Raw genomic sequence first — 25,416 nt, 5'->3', positions numbered from 1 at the left:
CCCATGCAATCCTAGGTAAGCCTCTACCCGTCGTCTAAATGGTATTCGAACCATGGCTCTGATACCAAATTTGTAATGACCCGAACCCGTGGTTCCGAACCGTTAACCGGGTCCTTATCTGGACCCGATGTCACCTAAGGGCACCATCGTCATTCAACATGCCAAGACACCTTCAACGCTCAATCATAGTTCATTACATGCACCAAAGAACTATAACAAGGTAAGGGAATAGCTCCAAAGATGGTGGAACAAGAGCTAAGGAGGGTCTGCATTTCGGTCAGCCGAAATGGCACTTCGGTCAGCCGAAGTACCCATTCCGGTCGGCCGAAATAGACCAACTGGTCGACCGGTTGTGGTCCCAAAAACTTAGGAGGCCATTAGAAGTTTCGGTCAACCGAAACAGTCATTTCGGTCGGCCGAAATGACCCTGCAAGCTGGGTTCCTGCTATTGGAATGGTGAGAATGAGAAACGTGCATTGGCTAGGGTTGAAGTCTTGAAAAAAAAACTGATTTAAACCTGCTCTAACACATTGTAAAATGATAAACCACAACCTATGATTATAAACATCAATATTTTGATACAATGCATCTTCATTCTTTCCATTCAAATGAGAAATAATACATAATCATAACATTTAGCCTAATTTACATCAAAATAGTGTTAAGGCTTATAGTTACAATACAAGGCCGTGCTAAGCAAACTTAATACATTTCAAATGATGATTTACAAAAGAGTGGCTCAAAATACAAAAGATAGCAAAAATGAACTTCTAGCCCCCTTCAAACTTGTGGTGGATTGTCATTCGCCACCTCCTTCCCGTGACCTAAAAAATGTTAATATAAGGGGTGAGCAAATTGTTAAGTAGGTGGTGCCTAAGACATACCTCTTGTGACCCCGTGAATCCAAACAATGAATAGGAAAATAGAGAAGACGGGATCATGCCATGCTGAGGAGAAAATAACCACAATATCACATCAATAACCCAAGTCATGAATAAACTATGTCGTGCAATGGGATGCAACATCATATAATGTCGCTCTCCATTTCCAAAACCTTTTCCTTCTTCGTTTCCAAACCGTTAGTGTAACCCGTCCTATGGCAACACAAGAGGAGGATTGGCTAACTGTTCCTGACCCATGGCAACTCCATGGCGTCATTTGGGGCCCATGTAACTCAATCACGCTAAGGCAATCTCCCTAGTCTCCTTTAGGTCGCACTAATGCCACGGACCCTAGGCAACTCCTAGGCAACCAGGTTTTCGCAAACCCTTTATCAAAACTTTTCCCAAAAACCCCTTTTTCTTTCCATTTCAAATCAATTTTCTCATTTCATTGCCCAATGTTATGTATGAATGTCTCATCATGTCCAATGCTATGGAATCCACACATTTTAAATCCTCAATTATATAGCATACTTTGAATAATGATCACACAACAATTTCTCAAATATTCAACACCATTCATGTCATTTAAAACAAGTAAAGTGTGGATTAATATCATGGAAGCATATATTATCACAACATACAAGTATTACATGGTTTCACACATTCTCATATAAACACAGAAATCATGTTTCAAGAAATTGTCACTAATTAAGCATACTATATAACAAGTATTGGGAAATAATTCACAAAGAACCAAAGAGGATTGGGCCTTAGAAACCCCTACCTCAAAGCTAGATGAAAAACTCCAAAGATGCCCCAAAATTTCAAAAATCAAGGGTTGGCCAAATGGTAAATTGCTTCTATCAAAGTGAAGGCCTCGATGAACTCTCCGATTTGCCTTAAACGGCACCAATAAACTCTAAAAAATGAGAGAGAAATCAAAGCTTTAAGTTTGTGAAGGAAAAAAAAAAAAAAGGGAAAAGAGAGAGGGAGCCGGGAGATAGAGAGAGAAATTGAGGTCATACAATAGCCTCTTGGCCACAAAAGTGTTAGCGGTGGGTCCCTACACTAACACCAAAAATATCCCACCTTTACATTAATATATATATATATATATATATATATATATATATATTTTGGGTCCATTGTATAATCATGTATAATTATATATATATACATGATTATACAATGGACCCAAAATATATATACAATGGACCCAAAATATACATGATTATACAATGGACCCAAAATATATATATATATATATATATATATATATATATATATATATATATATATATATATATAATCCATTTAAATCACAATTATACACAAACATTTAAACAACATAATTATGCTCAAAATAATTATACATGATATACAATGGACCCAAAATAAAATTCCCGCACACAATAATTCCGGTAGTAGGTCTCACCCGGAACTTTCCAGTTTGGAAAACGAAAAAATGTCGAAATGGCAATCATTGCATTTCAAAAAGTCCTGAACTCAATGAAATGCCCCAACCAACTCTCGGATACACCCGACACATCCCACGGTGTCCGGCACATAAAACGAGAAAAGACGAAAATACCCTAAAAAAATTTAAAAAATTCCAAAAAATAAAAAATGGCGAAAAATAGAGACATTACATATCTCAACAAACCTATCTGAGATTCTCTCAACAAACCTATCCGGATTTCCCTTTGATCTGATTTTCTGGTTAATCCAATGTATCATTAACTAATATCTTAACATAAACAATTAGCCATTTGCTCTTTGTTTGCCATAAATGAAACCGCTTGATCATCATCATGTGAATTGGGTTTGTTATGATACCACTGCTTTAATTAAAAGAAACACCTATTTAGAAATTGATCTAATACGGATTAGAACGATTTAAAAATTGGTTATTGGTAAGATTTGAATTAATTTGGAAATGGGTTGGACTAATCTGGAATTGGATCTTTTCAGAAATGGGTTATTATCCTTCAGGCTATTAGTACTGTAACAGTTTTGGACCATTGTGAAATGGTTTTTTGGAACAAGATAAATTGGTGTGGATTAACCGACCTCAGGTAATTATTGTTATATGGTGAAATTATGCTCCTTAAACTACTTATAGACTTAAAGAACTTCTTTTATTATATATATATATAATCGTGATACTCAGACAGAAAAATTAAACCAATTTATTAGGCAGAATCTACGTGGCACAAAAAGACAAATTAATACGACAATCAAATGGTCCCACTAGCATATCCATTAAAATAATATGAATTTTCAAAGACAAAATTACCCTTATATTGTCTTCTTGTATTCATCCTCCCTATTTTAGGGTCACTTAACTGAGATCATCGTTTCAAAAACAACTATAATTAAAAATCCGTTAAATTCCTTTTTTAAATTTTATCAGAATACTATCTTTCTCTAGATAGATGTATAATAATACATAAATTTCTAAAAAGAAATCATCAGAATATATATATAGATTCAGAAGCATACGATAGTTCAATCCCCATAAATTTATTTTTTAAATTTTATCAAAACACTCTCACTCTCCTTTCTATATATATATATATAGATGTATAAGAATATGCAAAATTTCTCTAAACATAAAAAAATAATAATAATAAATACATAACAAGTTTTTAAAATTTTCATCATAACTCCAAAAAAAAAAAAAAAAAAAAAAAGTGGTGCGTGTCTGTATGCAGAGCTGTTGGGTATGATAAACACTCCTCTGCACAAAACCAACAACAGACTGAATGGGTACCATGGAAGAGGGACGATTGGTCTCTCAGGGCGACTTGATGGCGACGACAACGGTGGTGACGCCGAAGATAACGGGGAAGGAAACCTTCCTCACCAAGTACTGTAAAGTGATATATTTGTATATCCTGGTTATGATCGGAAATCAATGATGGAAATGAAGAAAAGGGTGAGAGAAGAAAATAAAGAATGGTTTCACTATGGGATAGAGATGGATGATGAGAAATATTACTAGTAATTGAGAATCTTTGCTAATTGGGATTCTGTAAGGATAGTTTTGCTTTTGAAATTTTTTCTTTCTAAGTGTAGTAAAGCTATAGTGATGCGTTACCATCGACATGAGTTTTTGGCCTAAGTATTCGCTGCAAGTATCATGTTCCTTCAATATAAATATTTAAGAAAGTGTGAAAAACTAAATGAAAATGAATTTTGATTTTACCAAACATATTTTCAATTAAAGTATAACTAAATTAAATAAAATCAGTTTAAAGACAATCCATAAACTAATTTGATTCACAATTTTTTATAGTGAATATAAATGAACTTATAAATTTAGAATAAATATATAAAATTGTAATTTTATTGACATTAATATCGTAGTAGAAGAAGAATGAGATTTGGAATGTGATTTTTTTTTTTTTTTTTTTTGTAGATTTATTAAAATTTAGTTTTTAGTCGAATGAGATTCAGCAAAATCCTAACATACTCTTACTTATGTCTAAAATCCAATTTTTGATATAGAACCGTAATTCAGGCCTGCATATATTTTATTGATATTATTAATTTTTTTTTTTTTCCACCAAACAAATATAGATACGTACAAATCTTACATATATATATATATACACACACACACGCACACATAAATTGTGCTCATCTGACCTAAATCACACAATCCTTCTCAATGGGTGTCGCTCTCACGTTTCGAGCGTTTTTTCGCTCTTACGCTCCGCGCACGCTCTGACTCAAATTATCACTATTTATGACTAAACTCTGCTGCTTTCACGGTTCTGTTCTCGAATTCGATTTCGCTCCCTCTTTATGTGACTTAGCGTCTGACATTGAATTATACCTAACATTGCAACCCGAATTTCAATAAGCATCCAAGGGCCAATAAACCCATTTTCACCAAGCTTATTTTAGCGACAACATGCACTAATACTGAGATTAACACCATCTAAAATCAATTTTCATTGGACTAATATTTAACAATTTTGGAACTTTCATTGCAAAGTTTCGAACGTTTTGCATACCAAAAAAAAAAAAAAAAAACCAAAGGAAAAATTAAATCAACAATGCAAGTTGATATAAAAAAATAAAAAAAAACACTTTGTGTTGAATGAGTCACAACTTAAAGATTACAAAAGAAATATAACAAAGTGTTTACCTTGTATTGTATTACAATAACAATAATAAATAGTAACAAATTAAAAGTTCTATTCACTTGTCAAGAAAATTCTAAGCAACTTCTCAGTATTCATTTTCTTTGCTCTAGAATAGGCAGCAGCCCAAAGTAGAGCATTATTATTCTCTTGAAGCGTTTTTAGTCAAAATTAAAGCAAAAAAAAGTTATTAATCAAAAGTAAGCATTATTATAGATATTCTATTGATAAAGAAAGATTTGACAGTCACTCATCAGATTTCACTATTCAAGTCAGGTCGCTTTTGGTATTGGTATTATTCAACGAAGGCAGGGGGGGTTTCTCTCCGTTTTTTTTGGACGGTGCATGCTAGTGCATGTTACCTGTTACCTCCAAACATTCCAAAAATATAAAAAGATGAAAGAAAAGGAAAAATTAGCAATTGAAGTTTGAGTTATGGTCCCAGCAGTATTGATGGTGTCAGGAGTGGTTGGATAGGAAGATTTTTAATGTAGGTGTGTACAGTGCATCGACACATGACAACTGTACACGTGTGTATATATATATGTACAATACACAAATATAGACAGTTGTGATGTTCCAATACAAAGTACACCGAGCACATTAAATATTTTCTTGTTGAATAGGGGCTAGTCCGACACCAGAATTAAAATCAATTGAGAAAACCTTTGTTAACAGATGCTTTAAAGGATGAATTATGATTAATCCATTAGCTTTATTATTTTGGAATGATGTAATTATTTCTTCCTCCTTTATTAAAAAAAGATTCTTTTGAAATCACTTACTTATTTCCTCCTCCTTTATTCTTTTGTCACAATACAAGTACTACTCTATTTAAATTTATAAAAATTTATGGCAACAAACTTAAAATATTGCATCATTTTTTATGTACTAATGAAGGAAGATATGTTCATTTGTTATTGATTTACATTGATATTGAGGATGATATATTTTCTTATTGATGAAGACCTAAGTATTATCCATTTTATAATACGTTGAAATCTAATTTAGATGCATAATTTTTTTTTCCCGACACAAAAATAAAAAAAATGCTCTTCCATAAACTTAAGTATTCACTATATAAAGATGTATTGTCTATTTTATAATACGTTGAAATTTAATTTAGATGCATAATTTTTTTTTTGGGACACAAAATTAAAAAAAAATGCTCTTTCATAAACTTAATTATTCCCTATACAAAGAAGTTGAGATACAACAAAATCAAATATTTTAAATTTTTTAAAATTTTTTTTTTTTTGATAGAAACGAAATCAGATGCTTTGGTTAATTTGATTCAACACATTAAAGCAGAATAAAATCAACCCAATTTTCGAGCAAATATTATCGACCCTTTTACCTTATCTCCTCACTTTCTCTTCTAGTCAAAAAGTTGCTTTGATTTCTTTCTTCTTCACTTTCTCTTCTAGTCAAAAAGTTGCATTGATTTTGAAGTAAAATTTCTCTAATTTCAAAGGACTAATGTTCTCAAACCACTTGCTAAATTTTTTCGATTTATGTTTCGTTCAGAAAAGATGGTTAATGCAAGACCGGTTTCCCTCCTCTTCTATTGGAAACTGCCCTTGTTTTTTTTTTTTTTTTTTTTTCTTCTGATGGAGAGTCGTTGGATAGGGGCTTTTAACATATATTTATTAGTACATTACATACATATATATATATATATATATATATATATATATATATGGACAGGGGTTTTAATATATGTTTATTAGTACATTATATATATATATATAGATATATAGATATATAAAAATTGTTGAAGTTAAAAAAACTTGTAATTAGCCTTTAGGTTGGGCCAACTGCTCCGCCTTCCCGTGTGCATAGATCGTCTCTTCCTTTCTGTCCGTGTTGCATTCCTAACCTTAATCGACAGAGTTATATGTTGTTATTTTAAAGAAATTAGAATGTTTAAACCAATTTAGCACTTAGACTTGCCATCCAATGAATACCCGTTAAGGAATTTAGATTATACTCGTTCTAATTAGTAAACTCAATAAAATTAATATATATATATAGACACAATATTACACTTTGAGCTCTAATTTATATATATATATATATAGACACAATATTACACTACATTGAGCTCTAATTTAGATACATACACCTTTTTTCCCCCCCCCTTTTTTTTTTTTTAATCATGACTCAAATTTTTAAAAAATCGTCTTTCAGAAAGTTAACCCTCAATCAAATGAAAGAAGCCGAGATAAGCTAAATCACTATGGTTTTATTTTTTTATATTATTATTATTATTATTATTTGTATAGAAACTAAAATAGATGCTTTGTTAATTAAATACATACACATGAAAACAAAATAAAATCTACCTAAATTTCAACCCTTTTACCTGCTCTCTTCACCCTCTTCCAGCACATAGATCAAAAAGTTATTTTAGTCAAAAAGTCATTCACATGGATGGAGAAATCCTGTCAAGACTTTATTAAGTGGCCACTCTCCATCTTCTATTTTTTTAATTTTTTTATCACGCACTCTCCATCTCACATTATACAAATATACCCCCGAGCATGACATACAATTCAAAAAATAAAACAAAAGCCCAGCACATGGGTTTAGGGCAAATCATTTCACCCTCCACAATCGCCTCCATCTGGTTTTAGGGCAAATCATTTCAGCCTCCCCAATCGCCTCCATCTCTCCCACGCCCCCTCTCTCTCTCTCAAAACCCATATACTTCAGTTTATCTATCTGTCTGCAAGAATCAAAAGTTCAAAACCTAATACCTATATCAAAACCCATATCCGCATATCATTTCAGATTGTTCAAAAAATCAAAACCCATATCTTTCAGTTTCCATCGCCCGCTGTTCCACTTCGGGTTCGCCGTTCGTCTCTCAACTCTCAAGCTTGCCCCCCTCTCTCTCTGCAACTGCTAACTTGTATGTTTTTTTTTTTTTTTTTCTAAATCAATTAATCAAGGTCTGTAATTCTTGTTTTGCAAACTAAATCCTATTTGGTGAAATTTTTTAAGATATTTTTTATATAATTTTATTTATTTATTTTATTTTATGAATTTTAGATATAAATATTTGTGAAGATAATGACTGAAACAGGATTCCCTTTGCAGGATTTGAAAGGCTAATTGGTAAATTTGGGTTGAACTTGAACAAGCTGAAGGCCCTTATAATTGTTACAATTACAGCATCCTACCATCTCTCAGAGTGCTTTTATCACTTCAGACTCTAGTATAAAGCACAACAAATTGAATCAATTGATATTCAAGGTAAGTCATTTCTTCAATCAATATATATATATATATATATATATATATATATATATCTATTTTATTCCAGATATTTTCATGCTAATAATAAATTGGATGTTAACCACGTAAAGCATAAATCTGTCCATTAATATGGGCACCCAATTGTATATGAAACAAAGTACAATATAAAGTAACAAACAATTAAATTACTTAATATAGGGTAAAGCTCTAAAGTTACTTCTTGAAAATTAAAATACTTACAAAAAGCGTGCTTTTGAGTGAATTCCATAGTGTTAGAAGGGGCTTGCCACACTCTGCTTCCACTCGTAGATTCTCAAATAGGATTAGTAAATTGGTCAAAAGAAGAGATGGGATACTGAGTGGTGAATTGGTCAGAAATAAATTGGTAATTTTTTTTTTCTTAATTACCCAAATAGGATTTTCTATGCCTTAATCAGTCAATTGTCTAAAGAAAGATTGTTAATTAACTAAAATTGAATTAAACAACAGTTGATTTTGGTTGATATATTTTGATTTAGCCCACCCCATTGAGAAATCCTTGATCTGCGCTTGGATAGATTTCAGATAACAGTCCAACCAACCCCTATTGCTCAATGCTCTGTCCAAATCGTAAAATTTAATTGAATTAAACTAATAAAAAGTGCCCCTCCTTTCATATTGATTTATGTAACAAACAAAATAGAAATAGTCTTTGAGAAGTCCCTTTTGTTATACCATTTATCATCTATAATATTTGAATTTGAAAACTTATATAATGTACTTTTTGTTTTCTAGATCAAAAGATATTGATGAGTGCAAAGGTCCAAAGAAGAATGTTTGTCCAAAGGGTTCTCTTTGCAACAACACAGGAGGTAGCTACTCATGCATGTGCCCACCTGGTTTCTACAGCATCCAGGGAAATGGAATTGGATGCACGTGAAGGCATTGGAATTGCTATTGGTATTCTGGTCTCAATTGCTATTGGTATATGGTGGCACCGGAAACTTGTGAGAACTAAGCTGAAGAGAGACATTCCTTAACCCGATCAATCCACTTCCCACCAAAGCCAAACTCTTCTTCTTCAATTGTAGCAATTGCGTAAGGGTAACTTTGACTCCCCACGCGGTAGCTGTCGGAGCTACTGAATCAATGCGTGCTCTTTCGCACTTCTCAATTTTTTCAATTCTGCTGCCACTTCTGTTTTGCTTGGCCTTTTCTTCGGATTCGTTTTTAGGCATCTCATTACAAGGTTAGCAACAACATGAATGTCCTCCCCCTCCTCTCGGTACTGACAACTTGTGCGTCCAGAATGCAAGACAGATTATTCTCTTCCATGGACAATTTAAAACGTTCGACAAGACCTTCAGATGATGCTTTAGGAGTTCAGCAAGTTCAGCAAGAAATACTCCGAAGGCATTGATAGTAGTGAGGATCCAAATAATCAACTGTGCCTTGCATCTCTGTTGTCAAATGAGTCTTGACTCATTTGACTACAGAACAGTTGATTATTTGGATCCATCGAACAATGCAACTTACAGATAAAAGTGATAAGTGATGTTTATGCATTTGGAGTAGTTCTTGCTGAACACCTAACCGGAGGGGAGGTCATCTCTTCTAAAGCATCTTCTGAAGGTCTTGTCTTGTCGAACGGTTTAAAATTGTCCATAGAAGAGAATAATCTGTCTTGCATTCTGGACACACAAGTTGTCAGTGAAGGCCAAGGGGAGGGGGAGGACATTCATATTGTCGCTAACGTTGTAATGAGATGTCTAAAAACGAATCCAAAGAAAAGGCCAAGCATGACAGAAGTGGCAGCAGAATTGAGAAGTGCGAAAGAGAAAGCATTGATTCATCAGAGTAGGTTTGACAGCTACCACATGGAGTGTCAAAGTTCCTCTTACGCAGTTGCTACAATTGAAGAAGAAGAAAGCTACAATATGGTGAGTGAAAGGCTTTATCACGAAATTGAAGAAGAAACATGAAATGCTGGAAAGAATTAGTAGACTTGTATTCCTTAATGTATTGCTAACAAATTATTAGTGAAAATATTATGATTGAATTGTGTTGAGGGAGAATGAGTAGACTTGTATTACTCAATTTATTGCTAACAAATATTATAAGTGAAATAATATGATTGAATTGTGTTAAAATGTATGCCCTTCACGGTGAGAGTATGTAAGGGTTTTGATAAACTTTAATAAGGAATTTAAAAGATTTAAATCTTACTATTTAATATATTAAATATAATCTTAATATAATGGTCATTTTTATTTTAATTATACTTGCGTGTATTTTTTATTGAGTAGGAACTTTTGTATTTAGTTGTCCAAACCTGTTTGGTTGATCAGGCTGGTTTATGGTTGTGCATTAATAAGGTAGACACCCCAATTTGTACCAAAATACTTCAATTTTTTTTATTTTATTATTTTATTTATTTATTTATTAATTTTATATTTTTTTCCCTGAATGTTGGAATTTTATTAAACAAATGAAACAATATAGTACATAAGAAGTGAACCAACAAAGGATCACAACGAAGTGAAGAAAACAAATAACCTCAGTGAATCAAAGGACATACCCCAATTAACTGAGCAAAAAACTAAGACAAAAAAGAACCACCAAAACTTCAGACCATGCATCAGAAATAGAAATGCCAACAGCAAACAGTCCTTCAAAACATGCATCCATAGCCAACTTCTGAGGAGATATAGATGCACCATCATTGCATCTCCTATTCCTCTCACTCCATATACTCTACAAGATCACAGTCAACCAGCACCTCAAAAGCTTACTTCTGATGGCCTGAGAATGTTGAATAAACCATGACAAAACATCCGAGAAGTGAGGAAGCCCTAGCAAAGGAGCAGCACCAGAACAGGTGATCCCTAGAGTCAGCATCCCTATAACAATTTTGACAAACTGCAGCCCCCACAAATCCTATCTCCCTAAGATTGTGGATTGAGGGAAAAGAATTGTGTAAAATGAGAGTACACTGGATAGCAATTCTGGGTTTAGTTCCAAATCAAATTGTTCCATAAGACAGGCTCAGTGCGCTCCCTACAAACATCCCACGCAGCTTTGAATGAAAATGCACCATGTTTCCAAATGATAATATCCTCATTTCCTTAGCCTTTTTGTTGAACGAACTGGCCAATTTCAGGAGGCCATATATCTGGGATTTTTCCAACCAGTATGAGAAAATAACAGAGACAGATGATCCGTGTGCCTAAAACCCGCCGGAAATAATCTTCTCAATCCAAACTGTTGCTGCAATATATGCCCATTATACCATGGATCATAGTATAAACTGAACTCTGCTCCATTCCCGATTGAGAAAGTGAGATGTTGAAGCATGAAATCTCTCTTGTTTAGGATGGACTTCTAGAATCTAGATACCTGAATTCATGGACCAAAAATATGCATCTTTTACATACTTGTCTCTGAACCATTTAACCCAGAGATCCTCTTTCAATTGAATAAAATTCCAGAATAATACTGCTGAAGTTTCTGTTGCCTAGGCCCCCTTCTTTCTTGGGAACAGTGATCTTAGTCCAAGCCAAAAGTGGTGCTCTCTTCTTCTCATGACTACAAAAAAATTCCGACCCTTCCTCTCTCTAACTCATCTTGAACTCCAATAGGAATAGAGAAAACAGCAGCCCAGAAATAGTAATATGAGGAAATAACAGACTTGATAAGCTCAATCCTTCCTGCCATTGACAACTTAAAAGAGCTCCAAGAGGACAGCTTAGCATTAACTTTATCAAGGAGAGGAGTACAATGAGATTTCTTCAATCTTCCATCAACCAGAGGAATCCCCAGATAAGTAACTGGCAACATTCCCTCTTGAACTTGAGCACCCTCAAGATGCTCCTCTTTCTTTGAGTAGACTTTGAGAAAAATACCATACTTTTTTCAGAATTCACCTTCAACCCTGAATACTTGCTAAAATCCTCCAACAAAGATGTTAAGTTTTTTGCATTCTTAACTGAAATCTTCTAGACCATAAAAAGATCATCCGCAGAGAAGCAATGGGATATAGAGGACCCCACCTTTCTGACTGAATCACACAAATCCAATGTACATCGAGAAACTGCATTAATTATTGAATAATTGGGTGAGGAAATCAGTAACAAGACAAAATATAAGAGGAGGAGGGGGCGTCCCTGTCACATGGCTATTTCTTTCTTTTACAAACCCTCTTAACAATTTCTCTCTCTCATTATAAATCTATGTTCCCTCTATTAGGGAAATGAAGTTTTTTAAAATCTTTTTGAGAGCTTTTCATCTTTGGACCTTGATTCATACATAGAGGCCAACAAGGAGAAAATGATGTTTAACATCTATTGAATTAGAATACTCACGTCAAAGACTTGAGTAAGACTCAAATCTCTTCTCTCTCTCTCTCTCTCTACATTTTTTTTTTTTGGTCATAAATTTAAAAGTCTAAAGTGAGTGCATGCTCTCACTTATTAAAGATCTCTTGAGCTAGATCGTTCAAAAAAAAAAGTTGATGAATTTGATTTTTTAGGTCTCCTTCTTCAAGACGATGGTCTTGCCTTTAGAAATCACTAATATGTCTCCATAAATGACCTTGGTGGCTAAACTTGTGGGAGCTCCTTAGAGATGAGAACGCTAAACCCTAAATTATAGAGAGAAATTATTTATCTTCACACACAAATAGTGCTCCAAGGCTTACTAACAATACATGTCCTCCATGTATATATAGTCAAATGGGGTGAAAATAACAAATCTCAATCTCTACAATTAAAAGTGGTATCTCCAATCTCATAGGCCTCCAATATGAAGTTGGGTTATAGGTGAGAATTTTTTGGGCTTACTATTTTCTTGGCTCAAATGAATTAATAATTGACCCGGTCCGTTATTTTAGGCTGTGATGAAAGTGTGATTATTCAGGGGATAATACTAACAATACTATCACACGCTATTACAATCAAGGGCGATCAAAACCCTAGGGTTTGTTGGTGTTTCAAAGGGAAAAAAGGATTCATCATGGAGGAGGGTTCACCCTCCTCCCCGTCGGGGGGACATTATCCAACCCTACCCTCTTCCTCCTTCCAACGTCCAACATGGAGTTCACTCTTGGTGGATTCATCTCCTTCGAGCAGTACCTCTTTGCAATAATCGTTCAAAGGATGGAGTCAAAATCGAAGACAAGGATATTGAAGAAGAACTAAAGTATTGGGATCATTCTGTGGTCTGCTACGTCCTGGGGAGCAAACCCTGTTTTCCTCATTTCAAATCATAAGTCTAGAAGAAATGGAAATCGGATGTGGTTGTGGTAATGTTGAAGGATGGTTTTTTTCCAAGTTTGTTTCTCCAATGAAGATGATGTGATTTGGGTTTTATCCAGGCTGCATATATTTCAGGGTCGTCAAGTGATTGTCAAGAAGTGGCATAAGAGCTTACCATTAGAACGTGATATTTTGGCTAGGATCCCAGTGTGCATGAAGATATATAACCTTGCAGTCCATGAACGCAGTAAAACCTTATTGCAAAGGTGGTTTCAAACATTGCTAAACCTCTATACATGGATGACCTTACTCTTGTTTGTGAGAGGGGTTTATTTGTTCGAGTTATGGCTAAAATGGATGTGGAGGGGGATTCCTTAGAGAGTATTCGTACTAAGCTTCATGGTTCTCCCTGCATTGTACGAGTTGAGTGTGAGTGGAAACCTCAGTTGTGTAAACATTGTAAAAGAATTAACCATAATGAGAACTTTTGTCCCCTAGGATAGAAGCAGGTGGTTAAACCTAAGGTGACTTTGAAATGGGATGTGAAATCCAAATGAACTTTGTTGACAGTAGCAGGATGGGGAGCTTATTGAAAAAATTTATGTGCCATCTTGTGAAGTTTTGTCCAGGGTCAATATGGTGGAGGTTGTGGATGGTTTTACTACCCAACCTAAATCGAAAAGGAGGCCCACAGATCAAGGAAAAGATGTTGCTCGGGAGTGAATTATCTCTCTGAATGCCTTTGAGGTGCTTGATGAAATTACTGAGAGAGGAGAGGATCCTAGTAACACAATTGGGAAAGTGATGGAAGTTGAGGAACCTAGTTGGGATGTGTAATGACCCGGTCATTTCTTCTTCTTTCCTTCTTTTTTTCCGACATTTTTCTTTTCCGAGTAACCTTAGGGTTTTGGAGACCTGAGGTAGGGTTTTGAGTTCGGTTTTGTGTTCGGATTTGATTTCTGACTTCACGTGCATTTGTTCCATTTGATTTCCATGAAATGCATAACTTTACTTTTGTAGAAAAACATACTACTTGTTTACTTTTCCCGAAGGGGTATAGATATAAAGTTTTTTCGAAAACAGTTTTGCTTTACATGGTGCTTTGTGTAATTATCTTCTTTTTTTTTTTTTTTTTTTTTTCCAGATATTTGTCTTAGGGATCATTTTACAATTTATTTTGTGAGATATTTTGAGAAGGGACCTTTTTGTAACCTTTTAAAAGTGTGACAAATGTCACACTCTCATTGGTCCTCTTGTAGGCATTGTAGTGGTGACACTTGGATGATTTGGATGATGACATGTGGAGGTTGAGGTTTCATCCACTTGTTGGCCTTTGGTTAGAACACTTGATGGCTTATGGCATTGACAAGTGTAGGACTTGGATTAAGCCTTGTGAGGAAGCTTTGGATGGTAACAGGTGTAGGCCTAGGATTTAATCTTGTGAGGAGGCCTAACTTTGTGACAAGTGGAGGGCTAGGATGAGTTTGTGTGTGAAAGAGGTAGTGTTGGTGATATTTTTGTGACTATCAAGTGTGTGAGTTAGTGAAGAATCTAGAGAATTTCATTTCTTCTCCAAACTCTCACCTTACGTCCATTGTAGGACCTTGAAACCCTAGCCTCCACATCCCATTTTCGAACCCCTTCCCTTGAAGATTTGGTCTTCCACTTTGAAGATCAAACCTTTATCTCTTCATTCTCTAGAACACCCTTGCTCAGTTTTTCGATTTGGGTTCATTTTCCTTGGATTCTAGAGCTTGTTACTCTAGTGAGGTAGGGGGTTGTTGTATGTTTATTTCCTTTGTGTTTTTGAGGTTCTCTATATGTTGTATACATGCTTGTTGTGTTATAGGATTGCATTAGATGATGATTCTATATACTTAACTTAGGTTTTGATGATACAAGCATGTGTAGCATATATATATATATATATATATATATATATATATATATATATATATCTTGTGTAAAACATATGCTCATTTAGTGAGTTGCTAAATTCGAGAGATTTCATAGTTGTTGTGATATGAAAGTCTTGTTGATTATTACTTGTATTTACCTTGTAAGCTTATTACTATATTGTGTAGATTAACTGTCGTTTCAACCGACTGAAAATCTTCATCAGCCGACCGAACTCTTGGTTTCAGTCTGCCAAAGCTGTATCTTCAACTGGCTGAGAGACCACTTTAGAGGAGTCCTAAGAGCATGCACTTTAGTGCATCGTTTCGGCCGGCCGACCATTTAGGTCATGCGACTGAATCCTTGTGTTTCAACTGGCCGACATATGGCTATCAGACAGTTGATTCTGCCTTTATACCTACCAATTGTGTCCCTCTTGTGGCATTGCAGGTTAAGGTATTGTGGATCATTTAAGATGAGGTGTTGGGTTTGCAGTGGCGTAGAAATGACGGTGCATGGTACCCTTAGTTGACCTCGGGTTTGGGTAAGGACCTGGCTTACGGTTCCGACCCTCGGGTTCGGGTCGTTACAATAATAGAAAACTATTTTTATAGTTACAAACCAAACAAGTCTTTTATATTTTCTCTCTTTTGTTTCTGTGTCTTTGCAATATAAGCATCAATAGGAACGTGTCTTTGGACGGAAGCTACAATTGCTGCATTTGGTCTTTGGAGTCGAAGGAGTTAACAATGAGCCAAAGCACAGCTAAACTAGTTCATCAAAAAAACTTGGTGGATGACGAATGATGGACATTGTGTAAGTTGATGAAGCCTTTTGGCAAAGTAGAGTGTTCAATACAATACTTCTTGGCACTTGGATCTTGTGAGAGTACACTGTTACGGTCTTTTCAAAGAGAAGCATATCATCTATTTAGAATAATAATTGCAAGATGTCCATAAACATGTAGTTATCAAGTACAATTGCAGGAAGGAAAAAAAATTACATTTTTTCTAAAGATTGGAAATTATATACAAATCAATTTTACCCATCTTAATTCATAGACAACAACTGAAAAGGTAAAAGAGGGAAGTAAGAAACTCATATATACTTAAAATAATAATAATAATAATAATAATAATAATAATAATAATAAATCATGTTTGAGAGAAATAGGATTCACCACCGTCAACATGGTCAATCTCTCTCATAAACTGGTGATGCAAAGTGTACTAGTTAATTTGCTCTTTGAATATCACATTCAGAGCGACAATATACTACCATTATACTTTGTTATGTCAATCATTCAAATTCCGTTTTAAAGAAACTAATCAAAATTAATCATGAGATCAAAGGATAACTTCATTCACATCCCTATCCTTATGGTGACTCTAGACTCTCCACATAAGTAGCTGATTCGATCACATGTTTGGTAACTTTGGTGTATATAAGCTTCTTACATGTCTCTTTCCTTAGATTGCACATAAACATTTTGGTGTTTGATATTAGGATCACAAGTTCACTATTCTTCTCCAAATAAAAAGGCATGGGTATAGTCGTCACAGAAGGCCACCAAAAATAAGGTATGGTGATCAATATAATCCAAGATTCTGGCACACCATATTCCTTCATCGCATATACCTCCCATGCCCTAGTGTTGTCGTTGCCACACATCACACAAAGCATTCCATTCAAAACCCCCAAGTCAAGTAAAAATACTTGGGGATTTTGAAATGGTACCATAACCTCCCCGAATTCTTCCTTTGCTAGATCAATAGCAGCAATGGTAATGTGGCTTTCACGAATGGCAAACCAATGCAAAAATCCATTTACAAAGATGCCTCCTTCTTGGGTTATAAACTTGAAAGGGAAGTCTCCAAGTATTTTTCGAGAATTTGTTTTTCGCGTATAAACCTCAACTAAAATGGATCTTTTTTGGATGCCATACCCTGTTAAAAATAATTAATGCCATGTTTATTCATGTATATGTTCATTCATGCATCTATTATTGTACATGTATCAAGTGGATATATGTATCAAGAGTGTACATGTATCAAGTGTGTGCATGTATCATGTGTGTGGTTGAGATTGTCTTGAAAAGTTCAAAGGTCTATGGGAGAATAGTATATATAGGGTAATGTATTTGTTGTTAAGATAGGAACACAACAAAGAATTCAATTCAATACAATATTTGTTTCTCTCCTCTTTTCACTTAGAAATTATTTAGTTGGTTGAAACTATAGCCAACATAAGTGGTATCAGAGCTTGATTTCGATCAAGAGCAAACTGGGCGTGAAGCTTATTGACGGGAAAAGAAAACCCGAAGAAGATCCATCGTGATGGCGACTACAGGCAATCAAAACCAAGGTGTCCATCAATCAGCACTTCCCATTTTTTATGGGGAAAATTATGATTTTTGGTATGTGAAGATGAAGACCATTTTTCTCTCATATGATTTATGGGATTATTTTGAATATGAGTATGATGAACCAGAGGATACAACAACTTTGACGAATACCCAAAGACAACAATTGAAAGATTATAAGAAGAAAGATGCAAAAGCTTTAGGCTTGATTCAACAAGGAGTTGTTGATACAATCTTTCCTAGAATTATCAATGCTTCTAAAGCAAAGGAGGCATGGGATATTCTCGAGAAGGAGTATAGAGGCAGCACGAAGGTAAGAACTGTAAAACTCCAATCTTTGAGAAGAGATTTTGAAAATATGAAAATGAAAGAAATGGAGTTGTTGAAAGATTATTTTTCTAAACTTATGGAGGTGGTAAATTAAATGAAGACCTATGGGGAAGATATTTCTAATCAAAGAATTGTTGAAAAAATTTTGATTAGTTTGCTGGAAAAATATGACTCTATTGTTGCTGTTATTGAAGAGACTAAAGAGCTTGAAAACTTGAGTGTTGAAGAATTGATGGGTTCCATTAAAGCATTTGAGCAAAGGTTGAATAGGCGCTCCGAAAAGACAATTGAAAGTGTTTTTCAATCCAAGCTCAATGTTAGTTCCAAAAATCAAGAAAAATACCCATCAAGTTTTGATCGATCCAAAGGTGAATCTTCTAGAGGTGGAAGACACGGAAGAGGAAGAGGAAGAGGAAGAAATAATTTTGAGAGAAATAGAAATATAGAATCCACTCAACAAAATTATGGAATTTGTAAGAGACGTAGCCATGTTGACAAAGATTGTTGGTTTCAGGGAAAACCTCAATGTTTCAATTGCAAGAAATTTGGACATGTTCAAAAAGATTGCTGGTTGAAAACAAATCAACAAGCTAATTTTTCCGAAGAGCAAGAAGGTGAAACAAGCATGTTTTATGCTTGTCACTCGACATCGGAACAAAATGATGATGTGTGGTTTCTTGATAGTGGGTGTAATAACCACATGACCGGAGATAAAAACATTTTCTTGGAGATTGATTTTTCATCCAATTCTCAAGTGAGGATGGGAAACGGTGCATGGTCCAAGCAAAGGGAAAATGTACTATTGCCATAGAGACAAAAAAAAGAAGAAAGCATATTCGGGATGTGTTACTTGTTCCGGATTTGGAGCAAAATTTGTTAAGTGTTGGACAGCTTGTAGAGCATGGGTACTCCATTCATTTTGATGAGGACTCTTGCAAAATTTATGACAAGGGAGGACAAAATCATATTGTAGCAAAAATCAAGATGGGCAAAAATAGAAGCTTTCCTCTCACTTTTTCATGTTCAAAAAATATGCCCTTGAAGATGGATGTTGTTGATGAGTCTTGGCTTTGGCATAGAAGACTTGGCCATTTGAATTTCCAAAGCTTAAAGAATTTACAACAAAATAGTATGGTGTATGGGTTGCCAACAATACAAGAAGTTAAAGAAGTTTGTGAAGGTTGTGCTCTTGGCAAGTATCACCGAGAGTCATTTCCGAAAGAGAAGGCATGGAGGGCTAAAGCACCATTGGAGCTTGTTCATACCGATGTGTGTGGACCGATGACAACACCAACTCAAGCGAGTAACAAGTATTTTATTATTTTCGTTGATGATTTTTCAAGAATGACATGGATTTATTTCATGAGACAAAAATCAGATGTGTTCTCTATTTTCAAAAAATTTCAAAAGCTTGTTGAAAGGCAAAGTGGCCATCTTATCAAAGTGTTAAGAAGTGATAGAGGTGGAGAATATAACTCAAATGAGTTTGAAAAGTTTTGTGAAGATATTGGCTTGGAGAGACAATTAACGGTTGGGTACACTCCACAACAAAATGGAGTGACAGAAAGGAAAAATAGAACAATCATTGAGATGGGAAAATCAATGCTTCATAAGAAGAGGCTACCTAAATCATTTTGGGGTGAAGCCGTGTATACGGCTGTTTACTTGATGAATAGGAGTCCAACAAAAGCAGTGGAGAATAAAACTCCATTTGAAGCATGGAGTGGAAGGAAGCCATCATTGAAACACTTGAAAGTTTTTGGGTGTATTTGTTTTGCTTATATTCCAAGAGAAGTGAGGCACAAACTTGATGAAGCTAGTGAAAAATGCATCTTTGTGGGTTATAGCTCAAAATCAAAGGGCTATAGACTCTTTAATTTGAAGAAGAATAAATTGATTATTTGTAGAGATGTTCTCTTTAACGAGAAGGCTGCTTGGGATTGGAAAAAGAAGAAAGTTCAAGATCAAATCCCCATTTTCAATGAAGAGTCAAGAAATCAAGAAAATGAAAATGAAGATTTTCTTGAAGTTCCACAAGAAATGTCTCCCGTATCTAGCTTACAATCAATCCCAACTTCTCCATTAAACTCAAATTCCTCATCTCCAAGTTCAACTCCAAGAAGAATGAAAAGTCTTAGTGATGTGTATGCAAGTTGCAATTTTTGTGTTATTGAGCCGAAGAGGTTTGAAAATGCAATTAAAGAAGTGGTAAGGAAGAAATTCAAGAAGAAGAGGAAGAGGATGAGATTCAACTTAAGTATTGTAAGACCGAAGACCAAGTTGCGGACATTTTTACCAAAGCACTTCCAAAAAAATAAGTTTGAATACTTTAGAGAATTGTTGGGTGTCACAACATGGCATTAAGGGGGGTGTGTTAAAAATAATTAATGCCATGTTCATTCATGTATATGTTCATTCATGCATCTACTATTGTACATGTATCAAGTGGATACATGTATCAAAAATGTACATGTATCATATGTGTGGTTGAGATTGTCTTGAAAAATTCAAAGGTCTATGGGAGAATAGTATATATAGGGTAATGTATTTGTTGTTAAGATATGAACACAACAAAGAATTCAATTCAATACAATATTTGTTTCTCTCCTCTCTTCACTTAGAAATTATTTAGTTGATTGAAACTATAGCCAACATGCCCATCTTCAATAATGTTGTGGATTTCACCTCCTCTAACCACCTTATAGTCATAATAGTATCCATCAATGGACGACATGTCATACACATACCCAAACCCATAAAAGACTCTATCATCCCTCCTGTTGAAGCAACTTGAAGGTGATGGTAGTTGCTTATATTTTCTTGTAGCAGGGTTCCATAGAAACAGGTAATTGTGATCAACAAGCATACACAACAAGCCATTACAAGAGCCCATGACCACGTGAACACGTTCCTTCCCTGGGAAAAAATCAAGTTCAGTCATCACAAAATTTTCCAAGTCCATAGACATATGATGAGACTCTAAGGTTGACACAATGGGTCGGTGCTGACCAGAGTCCTTCAAATGCTTCTTGAGGAAGTCCGAACCGGTTAGCAACTTGTTCCATTCTCTGCAAACACCTCTGAATCGAGCTACAGTCTTGACGGGTAGTAGCAAGAGAATCTCATAGATGATGTCGCTGGGGAGGATCAGCCGTGGCCGTGGCCGTGGCCGTGGTACTTGGGATTTTATGAACCGTTGTGCTACCACTCGAAGTGCTCCACAGAGGCCATGGATTTTGGCAAGCATGAGGGTTTTTACTTTACCAGCAAGCATGAGGGTTTTTACTTTACCAGCAAGCATGAGGGTTTTTACTTTACGAGCGGATAAAACAACTCCTAACCAAAGGAAGACAGAAGAAAGAAATTAAGAAAGTCACATAATTAACGAAAAGGGAACTTGGGCATATATATACTCACACACTTCTAAACCTACAAGAATAGGGACTTGGGCATGGGAATTATGATGGGTATCCTAGTACAATTTTCATGAATTTAAGGATATACATTTTATTTATTACTTGTATTATTTTTAAAATTCTTGAAAAAGATCTCACGTTTTCTTTTTGACTGAAATTCCTTTCATTGCTATATATATATATATATATATATATATATATGTATAGTGGGTGATGTATATATATATATATATATAAAAGAAAATCACCCACTATACATACATCACCCACTATATATATATATATATATATCGAGAGTACTGCACAATTCACAATAAACTATAACACAGTTAATTATTGTATGCGTTTGAGAAAAAAATTATTTAATACCCACAAAGTAAAGATTATGTGGTACCCAAATTAATACTAGGAATCTGCAGAAAGTACAGGCTTATTATGTATATATTCCATGTGGAATGCCCAAAAATTATTATACAGGTATATAATTAATTTCAAAATATATTAACAAGGGCTTTCTATAGGTTGAGAGGGTTCATATGTATAGTTAAATAGATAGTTATATATAGATCACTATACTGGTGTGAGATTCTTAATTTCATGTATTTAATGATTTAGTTATGTAGAATCACTGTACTAGTAGTAGTATCGCTATACTAGTAGAGCCTTCTTAAATTTTTTATTTTTATTTTTCCTTAGAACATGTGTATTGGCCCCACAATACACATACCTCCAGAATTCCTGCCAACACCGTTATACCTTTAGAGGCGCTTCTTAATTCAATGTATTTAATTATATAGTTATTTATGGATCACTATGCTAATATCAGAGTTTTAATTCATGTGTTTAATTATATAGTTATATAGGATCACTATATTAGTATAGCCTCCTTAATTCAATATGTTTAATTATATAGTTATATATGGATCACTATACTAGTGTGAGATTTTTAATTACATGTGTTAAATTATATACTTATATGGGATCACTGTACTTATGCTCCATTTGGTAGGAAGGAAAAAAATTGAATGGAAGGGAGAAAAGAAAGGCGGACTAAGACATCCCTAGAACCTGCCTCTTTCTCTCTCATAGTTAACCCTTTGTCTTTCGATCAAAGAGTCTCTCCACCTGCATTCCATCCTTCCTCGCTGCTAACATACTAAGTTCTCGTAAGTTAGATGATCGGTTGAGAATTCGATCTATAATAAATCAACCTTCGCAATAGCACGAATCATTGTAAAATAGGGCTATTGGTCGGGTAAGTCGAACCACTGGGACTGCGCTAATCTATGGCAACCTAAGTGTCTAAAGTCTTTTTAGAATGATACGGGTGTTCATAGAGGATTTGTTGGTTATTGTTGACCTTAAGGATTTCATCCAAGGACAATCTAGTTGTTTTGATGATAACAAACCATTAATGGTGTTTAAAGACTAATGTTTGCATTGAGTGTTATATAGATTATTCCTATTCAAAGAATGATCTCAATGAAGCTATAAAGATCATTCCAAGTATGCCATTATTCAAGATTACATCAATGACATAAATGGATACAAAGAAGACTTGAAGTTGCAAGGAACCAAATGTAAAGTCCATCCAAAGATAGCTTGGACTTCAACGAGTAAGAAAGCAACTCAAAGAAAGGAAGAAAGCGAGTCCACCTGAAAGGTTACACGATCATGGACAAAGCGTGAAGAAAGGGGTAGATAGGATGGTGAGTGTTTAGGATTCAATGTCAAAGTATTTATGAATCCATTTGAATGTCATCTCTATAGGACCATGCATGTCATTACATCATTCATAAGTTCCTATGACCATTAGCAATAAACTATGCACTCATTCATATACAATTGACACAAGAAGTCATTGCTAAAGAGTGAGTTAGTTCAAACTTGCATAAGCTTTGAAAGAACTCATCACTTGTGCTAGAAATGCTAAGACCATGCACATCAATTATAAAATTCATATTGGTCAACAATTAAGGCATGAGAAGCCTTTATTTCCATGAGTTGGTAACAGACATTAGAACCCCAGAATGCGCGTCATGAAAAACTGTGTTTTTGGCTAAGTGTGAAAAATGGATTTTTGAAATAATGATTATTTCAAAATAATTTTTCCCGGTAATAACTCTTTATACTTCAACTAGCCTAAACTGATTTTATCAGAATTTTTGACCAAGTCTACATTGGTCTACATAAGGATTCATTTTTACCAAAACTGTCAGAAATCCAAATTTGTACTAAAACTGAATTTCTACATTTTGATTTAGTTGGATTTTAATTTCTTAGTATTTTTTATTGAATCCAAATGGAGGATATTTCCTTATTTACATTGTAAACTTAAAGTAAATGGACATATAAATACTGTAAAGATATTTACTTAAATGTTTTCAATGAAAAAGTCCTATGCATAAGCTATCATCAGCTATCATCTGTCAAAACTGTCAATGCACCAGATACACAGTTTGACCGATTCTAGCTTCATGTTGACCGGTATCTAGGCAGTACTGATATTTCAGGAACATAACTTTCACGTTGATTGGTTTGGATTTTACGTCAACCGGTTTGTACATACGTCGACTGGTTTATAGCATACATCAACCGGTTCATGCAAAGACGTCGACTGGTTTATGCCATACGTCGACCGGTTCTTGTCAGATCTACAGAATTCAAAATGCAACTGCTCTATTTTCCTTGACCTTTGTGCATTTAACTCCTAACAGCTATATTGAGCTTGCAAACTCTATAAATAGAGTGGGGAAAGTCTTAATAATTAAGAGACATCATTTGAAAGCCTTCACATTGCATTAAAGAGAGCTTTTGTTCTCAAATATTCACTTCATCTCTCTCATTCACTCTTATTCTATCTTGAGAGATACTAGCAAAGATTAAAAGGGCTTTTGATCTTGCTTTAATCTTCATAGAGTTTTTGCTCTATTATACACTTGAGAGATTATAAGAGCTTACATTCTTCACTTATATCATCTCCTCTCATTCATTTCATTCATAGAGTTTGAGCTTCATTTATATTCATCAATACTCTAGTTATGAGCTGAAAATTGTACTACTATCTTTGAGAGATCTATTGTACTTCATTGTTCTTGCTACTATCTATTGTAAGGGTTTGTGTAACCCAAAGGAAGACTAAGAGAAGGTTGTTCTCTTAGCAAGGAAAAGAAGCAAGGTCTTGCTTTATGTAAAGGTTTGCTCTCCACCCGTAAGGAGAAGCCATAGTGGATTGGGAAAGTCTTAAGAGGAGTCTTGAGCCGAGGAGTAGGAGTTTTCAAACCTCGTTAAAATCACCGAGTCAATATTTGTAATTTCTCTTCCCTTGTCTTTCTTATAATTGTGCTATTTAATTGCTTATTTTATATCTTTATAATTGCACAATTGTGTTAAGTACTTTACTTGAAATTGTTTTTCTATATTGCAAAAATTATCCATTGTTTGTCATTGACTCTATTTACCCCCCCCCCCCCCCCCTCCCCCTCTAGAGTCAATACTTAGGTAACAGTTGTCACTTAAGCTTATGAAATCAAGATGCATAAAATAAAAGCTTATAAGAATTTAAATGAGATGAAATACAAGTAAAGAGGATTAGGGAAGTGAATCCGCTCCAACCCTATGCACATGCTAGATTAGGACTAAATTAGGAAAATCAACATAAATGATGGTCATGATACATAACAACCCTTGGTTGCTATGATATCCTCAAGAGATTCATTAAATTAAATACAAGAATAATCCATCAAAACTTTACATGCTTGAACTACTTAAACTAGGGTGTAGCCTTCAACATGCTTACTAAGCCAAAGATTATCAAGCCTTTAATTAAATGATGGAAGCACACAAAGCTAAGAATCAAGTATAGACCATCAAAGGGCACCCTAA

At 34.7% G+C, this 25,416-nt stretch overlaps 1 protein-coding gene and 1 long non-coding RNA gene across 2 annotated transcripts; both read left to right on the top strand.

Moving 5' to 3' along the window:
- Positions 1-7,545: 7,545 nt before the first annotated feature.
- Positions 7,546-10,425, top strand: LOC132295436 (uncharacterized). Its single transcript, XR_009478469.1, has 3 exons — positions 7,546-7,949; positions 8,138-8,293; positions 9,071-10,425. It is a non-coding gene; the product is annotated as an uncharacterized LOC132295436 (long non-coding RNA).
- A 7,334-nt stretch (positions 10,426-17,759) lies between these two features.
- Positions 17,760-18,926, top strand: LOC132271301 (uncharacterized). The gene is made up of 2 exons (XM_059772644.1): positions 17,760-18,098; positions 18,216-18,926. The coding sequence occupies exons 1-2, from the start codon at positions 17,760-17,762 to the stop codon at positions 18,924-18,926; spliced, it is 1,050 nt and encodes a 349-aa protein (XP_059628627.1).
- Positions 18,927-25,416: the final 6,490 nt, after the last annotated feature.

This window comes from Cornus florida, unplaced genomic scaffold (genome assembly GCF_030987335.1).
Source record: "Cornus florida cultivar Cherokee Brave unplaced genomic scaffold, ASM3098733v1 CherokeeBrave_3.0.0_Hap2_Chr01, whole genome shotgun sequence".
Classification (NCBI taxonomy): domain Eukaryota; kingdom Viridiplantae; phylum Streptophyta; class Magnoliopsida; order Cornales; family Cornaceae; genus Cornus; species Cornus florida.
The sequence above is the reverse complement of the archived record's forward strand: the minus strand, read 5'-3'. Positions and strand labels throughout refer to the sequence as shown.